This window comes from Lupinus angustifolius, chromosome LG20, assembly GCF_001865875.1.
Source record: "Lupinus angustifolius cultivar Tanjil chromosome LG20, LupAngTanjil_v1.0, whole genome shotgun sequence".
Classification (NCBI taxonomy): Eukaryota; Viridiplantae; Streptophyta; class Magnoliopsida; order Fabales; family Fabaceae; genus Lupinus; species Lupinus angustifolius.
Window position 1 is genome coordinate 5,611,648 of NC_032028.1, and position 6,912 is coordinate 5,618,559.

At 31.5% G+C, this 6,912-nt stretch overlaps 1 protein-coding gene across 2 annotated transcripts; it reads left to right on the top strand.

Moving 5' to 3' along the window:
* Positions 4,665–6,207, top strand: LOC109335002. Of its 2 annotated transcripts, XM_019571025.1 has the most exons (3): positions 4,665–4,894; positions 4,934–4,991; positions 5,027–6,207. In XM_019571025.1, the coding sequence occupies exon 3, from the start codon at positions 5,035–5,037 to the stop codon at positions 5,941–5,943; it is 909 nt and encodes a 302-aa protein (XP_019426570.1). In that variant the 5' UTR covers positions 4,665–4,894; positions 4,934–4,991; positions 5,027–5,034; the 3' UTR covers positions 5,944–6,207. The 2 variants fall into 2 exon arrangements, with proteins under 2 accessions (XP_019426570.1, XP_019426569.1); XM_019571024.1 differs by having other exon boundaries at positions 4,665–4,991.

Consider the following 6,912-nt stretch of genomic DNA (forward strand, 5'->3'; position numbering starts at 1 on the left):
TATATATATATATATATATATATATATATATACAAAACATAACCAATACAATACTTACAATTCTTTCCTCGATTCCTCTATACCCCGCTCGAGAAGCTCGTTATGGATATAAAGGCTTGGATGCCCTCTTGCGGTTTTTGTTACTTAATTTCTGAAACAATAAAAACATTAATATCGACAATCATATACAAAAACATATATATAAAAGTCAATACAAAGAATATGATTTTACCAAGAAAGACTCGTCTTGTGTGCGTAGGGTGACAAAAGTCTTCCAATCCTCTTCATCAACAATATTTGCATATTTAGTTTGAGGTTTTAGGTTGACATTGCCATCAGCATCTCTGAGTAATTTTTCGGCATCAATTCGGAATTGTCGGAGAGCCTTGCCAGCCGATTTAAGGATATAATCCTTATGCTCCTCACCAACATCAAAAGTTGCCTGAAATAAAAACACATATTATATATTGCATGCATATACGTACATTGAATGAAAATATAGCACATATACGTACATTTCATGAAAACACAAAAACTGAAAAAATAAATTTTACTGTTATTTCATTCCAAATACGCTCTTTCACGGTATTCTCTACCTCACTCCATTTGTTGAATGTTAGTTTCAAATTCTGCCTAACAACAACACCAATGTAGCTTACCATTGTGTTGTCACCATTCTTGTTTAATGGTTGGCCTTTAGAGTTTCATTGAACTTCTATTTTCACATCCTTGCTGAATGACATTCTTCATGGAAGTCATTCCACGTGAAGGTTGTTTTTTAGAAACGAATTGCTGGTCTTGTGGAGTCGGTGTAGCTTCGTCACCACTGTGAAATACATGATCGCCATTTTGGGAAGCCATTGATGAAGTTTTTTCAGTTTATGAGAGTATGGGGGTTTGTTGAGAGTGTGGCATTTGTTTTCGAGTAAGTTTGAGAACCTAGATGAAACGATTCATGTTTTAGATATTTAAACTCTAAGAACCATTTAACAGTGCATATTAATGATAGCGTTATTGTATTGACCTCTTCAACGGCGCATATTAACGGTAGCGTTGTTGTAATGACATCTTCAACGGTGTATATTAACGATAGCGTTGTTGTTGTGTATCCAACTGTACACTACTCATTTAACGTAGTGCTGTTGTATCAACATCTTCAACCGCGCATAATAAGGATTGTGTTGTTGTTGCGTATCCAGCTGTTTACTACTTATTTTCATTAACACATCAGCATCGCTACCGAGATGTAGCAGCGTTGTTGATTAGAATCTAATTGACAGTGTTATCTAAATTATGCGTTTTTGAATAGAATCTAATTGACAGCGCAGTCTTAATTATGCGCTGTTAAACTGAACTCATTTTCCAAATTAACAGCGTATTCGTAGTTACGTGCTGTTAAATTAACATTTTACATAACTGAAAATTATTTATACAATATAAATTTACTTAAATTAACATGAAGTTGTCATGAAGTAGATTATTACTATATAATTGTGTTTATTAATACGAAACTGGATAAAATATTAAACATTATATTTTGTTAATTTGTTTTTGTATTTATTAAGTATTGATAATTGTTTATTAATAAGGAATAGTGCAAAAATATTAAAGACAATAGTCATCCAAATAATTAACAAAAAAATAGAAATTAACATCCAAAATAATTGTTTTATTATTCATTTAGAGTGACAAAATACATTATAATAAAGTAAATAATTTGGTACATGCGAATATAATGAACTAAATGATTTAGTAAAGATGAAATAATATTGTCCATAATTTTTCCTTCTACTCCTGTACACAAATCTTGTACAACAGTGCATTGATTTTTTTTTAAAATTTGGGTCTTATTGCCATGAAGGAAGCGATTTCTATCAAATGCATTGTTAAAAATAAATCATACAAACCAACGCTAAAGATACTGATGTTCAATAGTGCATTGTCAATAATGAATTTTTGAAGAGTTACACAAATTGACAGCGTCTGCTTTATTATATGTTGTTGATGTTCTTCTGCCTCATTTTCAACAGCGTCGTTCAAAATTGTACTATTGAATTACCACTGTTTATTACGATATCTGAAGTAGTAGATAAAATGAGACTACTATAATTTGAACAACAATATTCATATATGGGTAAAGGTAAAGACATCAAGACAAATATATATACCCAGTATTATACATGACAAGAACTAGAGTCACTTGCACGTAACGCATTGGATGCTTCACATCATGACAATACTTCTTTTGTTTTTATAATTAAAGACAATGCACCAATGAGATTGTTTAAGCATTTAGAATATATATAATCTCCTTTAATTAATTTCTTTCTCCTCCAATTTTGTTGCGTTGATTGCGTTCCCCTGGTCCAAGTAAATTAGGCACGTTAATTAAAGTAGGTTTAGCTTTTTTTAAACGGTGTTTAGTGCTAACTGCTAGGTAACAGTTTTATGTTTAGTGATTAATTACCTTTTCCTTGGTCACACACTCACGGACTCACACGAGATTATCTTCCCACCAATTGATTTGTTTATTTGTTTATTGTAAATGAGTCTATCCTCGCATTAATTTAGTCTACACTTTGTTGATATGGAAGCAAAATTATTTTAAAAAAGTGTTTTATATGCTACTCAAACTAGCTATTAATAACTACCTTAACACATTTTCTTCAACTTTTGTTGAGTCTATCATAATACTATATATATATATATATATTAAATATGTAAACTTTTTGGTATCAAATTACATGTTGCGTTGGAGAATAGAGTTATGGTATCACTTTATTAGTTGTCATTGGTGTTTTTTAACTAGTTTACTTTTGTGTTGAATAAGTATAATGTTTGGGTCTACGCTTCAGTTGGTTTAGTTTATATATATATATGTCAGTTTCTCTGAATTAAATTTTGAGTTTGAATCTTGCGGATAAAACTTCTTTAGGAGAATTAATATAACCATATCACAAATAATTTCGACAGAGATATAAATGCATTATTCATAGGAAAATACATGGAAATATACTTAGAAAATGTAATGTTTTGGTCTAAATCACTATCCTAGATACACAATTGAGTGTAATCTATCACTTTTATTTGTCTATCCTCATTTCAACTAATTTTTCTCCACTTTTAAAAACTACACTTATTAAATAGAGGGATTGAAACAATGATTGTGAATTTGTGATCAACTTATCATTCCTATAAATTTATATGAGAAAATTAATTAATGAATATGACAACTAATTATTTTAATTTTCACAGTAAAATAATATCAATTTTAAATATAAATACACCTGGTGGATTGAATATAAGCAACCTAGTGTATATGAGACCTACGTCGAACTATAAAATGAAGTCTTTAAAATTAATTAAAGTAAGATAATAAACTATTGAAAATATTAGCAATTAACAATATATTTATAGCCTAAAATATATGAAAAAAGGTACTAATGATTAACAATGTTGTTCTTTACTATGATGATGACGTGATAATGTTGATTCTAACCTAAAACGGATTGAAGTTGACCTTAAAGTAGCTAAGTTGAATTAGCATGAACTATTAATTGGCTATTTTGGAATACCTCAGGTGAGTATCTGAAAAAGAATTTGGCACTTTAAGTCATTTATTTATAAAAGATAATATAACTTAAGTATAGGAAGAAGTCTCATCATTTAGATCACGTAGTTTAGGCTCATTGCCTTATTGCACATCCTCAATAAGATTATCTCAAATATATTATGCAACAAGTTGAAACTCGTCCTAAATGGTATAGCGAATTTCAAGAAAAAATAAATACAGGCTTATGCACTTTGAAGTTTGAAGTAAAAAATATTACAAATAAATGTACCCAAAAAATATCAAAATTATTAATGTCAACAAATATATTTTTAATATTTTATAAATTAAAAGTTAACGTATATACAAGTTATATAGGTAGGTAAGTAAATCATGGAAGCATGTTGCGCATGGACTCATATTTGTGAGAACGTGCTTGCATTTACCCGAGTTTGTGGATTCCACTTCCGAGGAACTTAACTCTCTGACCTTCACTCTTAAATACATTGATTTATTTTTTAATTTGAATTTACACCAACATAAATAGTTATCTGGATTTTCGATCAACAATGCTACTTGGTCTAGGTTCCATTCCTCTCATGTTCATGTGTGCTTGTCGGGTAAAAGCAATTTCACGTAAACAGAGAATAATTTTTTTTTCAACTTCCCAATGATCACTGTACAGTAACTCTCACAAATCAGCTTTTCCAGCAATACCCAGTTGCCATTTTCTTTTTCTGCTATGCCCTTTACCTCCCTTGTTTTTTTGCCATTTTCGTTGTTATTAAATTTTATTTGATTTGTTAGCATCAGAATATAATTGCTTATATGAATTTTTTCAAGGTTTGAGCCGGGAAGGTATTTCTTTCCAGTGTGCAGCGCCCCTTCAATAAAAAATATCACTCTTAAGAATCGAATATTTTATCATGCAGATATAATGAAACTTTATACTTATACTCATGAGATCTGGTGGTCTAAATCAAATAAAAGTATTTTTATTTTCTTTTTCAAAATGTTACTTGAAATAATTTTTAATCCAAAACATTTCTATACTTAAGTTGTATGATTGTGTTCCTCTCACTTTTTTATCTGTAATTGACACTGCTTTTTTCTTTATTCCAACTTTTTTTTTCTGAAAATGTTTAAAAAATGAATTGTTGGAGATTTGGATAGGGATTGACAGTGAAACAAGTCTGGTTTTTGTCTGTTTCTCTCTGATCGTGTTATTTACTCCTTACATTCTTCCTCTAACTATATCTTCCACCTTCCACTTTCACTTGCACGCGCCCGTTTTCTTTTCTTCTCTCTTCTCTCAACATAGATATATAGATTCTTCACATTCACAGCTTCACAACACTGTCTTTCTCAGATGCCTTGTGCTGTATCATAAGAGAAAGTAAGAACAAACTTCAACTGTTTGTTCTGTCAGCAAATCTAAAAAAGCTTGAAAATTCAATTGAGTTGAAGTCACTGTTTGTCCAAAAATGAAGGATTTCCCTTCCTGTTTTGGTGAAAATGCAGTTCAGGTTGCAGATTCTTCATCTTCAAATTCAAACTGCACCAAAACTGCACAGAATTTGGTTATATGTGTTTACCAATGCCTTATAAGAGGTAAATCTTGTTTGATAAGCATCACATGGAGTAAAAGTTTGATGGGTCAAGGTCTTAGTGTTGGGGTAGATGATTCTTCAAATCAGTGTATATGTAAGGTTGATATAAAACCATGGGTTTTTTCAAAGAGAAGAGGTAGTAAGAGTTTACAAGCTTATTCTTGTAAAGTTGATGTCTTTTGGGACCTTTCTTCTGCTAAATTTGGTGTTGGTCCTGAACCATTGGAGGGTTTCTATGTATGTGTAGTTGTAGATCGACAAATGATTATGCTTCTTGGTGATTTGAAGAAAGAAGCTTATAAGAAAACTAATGCTATCCCTTTAGCATCTAATGCAGTTTTTGTTGCCAAGAAGGAACATGTTTTTGGTAAGAGGTTGTTTGGTAACAAAGCTGTGTTTTGTGACAATGGTCAAGTTCATGATCTTGTAATTGAATGTGACACATCAAGTGTTAGCGATCCGTGTCTTGTAATTCGAATCGATACCAAAACTGTGATGCAGATCAAGCGGCTGAAGTGGAAGTTCAGGGGAAATTGTACCATTCTTGTAGATGGATTTGCAGTGGAAGTTTATTGGGATGTGTACAATTGGCTCTATGGTAATGGTGCATCTCTTGGAAATGCTGTTTTCATGTTCAGAACATGCCTCTCTGAACATAAATTGTGGGTTAGTCAACCTGTTTCTGATGAAAATATGTTGCAGTCTTTCTCTCAAAGATTTTCTGAGACCAAATTGAAAGGCCTTGGTTTCTCCCTTATGTTGCATGCTTGGAAGAATGAGTAGATTGATATGTTGAAGTCCATCATCCTACATTGAATGAATACTAACAGAGCCTTAGTGATTTTTGATTTATCATGTGATTGAATTACATTACAGTTGATTAAAGATGAGTACTTTTGTTTGTCTCACTTTCTCCTTAAACTCACACCCTTAAGTTATCTGTGCATTTGAACAGATCACAGACAATTCTTTTCCTTTTCCCATTTTGCTGTATATTTATCTTCAAGTGTATGATCCATATTACAAAAACTATATTGTCTACATTTAGCTTTATGTGTTGTTCAATTACATCTTCATTATCTTTTATCAGTAGTATATAGTACATGTCCATAGTCTCTAGCCAAGGGATTCAAATTGTGGTTAAAGTTATGGTTTACCATAATTGTTGCTAATTCTGGAAAAATATGGTTGCAATCGTGATCATGATGTGGTTGCAAAAACCACCAAAATCACAATATTGTGGTTTCAATTCTGGTTGTGGACAGCAAATTAAGTAATCATATGTTTTTATCTTTTTCCATTGACAATTCAATGTATCTTCAATAGCTAAGAAGGTAAAGTAAAAATTCTTAACTGAAAGTGTGATAATCACAGGGGTAGGCTGAGGTCAATGAATTAGTATGAATGTCAACTTATATTCCTTCTTACTTAAAAATCATTAAAACTAGTTGGAACTAGCATAGTGAAACTATCATCATGCCAAGGGACCAATACTTGTTTTGTACACCATGAATGGAGGCATAGACATGATTGTTCCTTCTCTTGATATAATTATCTATGATGCGTGATAATTAGCAGACTGTGTATGAGATTCTGGAAGGTTATTTCTACTTATATATTAATTTTGTGCTGAGCTGCTAGTTTTCTTTTCGTCTCCGTATGAAGATGACTGCCGATTCTGTCTTTACCAAAAATATATGCTGATTAGAACACCTCATGAGACATTGTCAGCTCATTGTGACCTTTGATTCA

Coding starts and splice junctions, on each gene's coding strand:
- LOC109335002 (XM_019571024.1), top strand. CDS start 5,035: ATGAAGGATTTCCCTTCCTGTTTTGGTGAAAATGCAGTTCAGGTTGCA.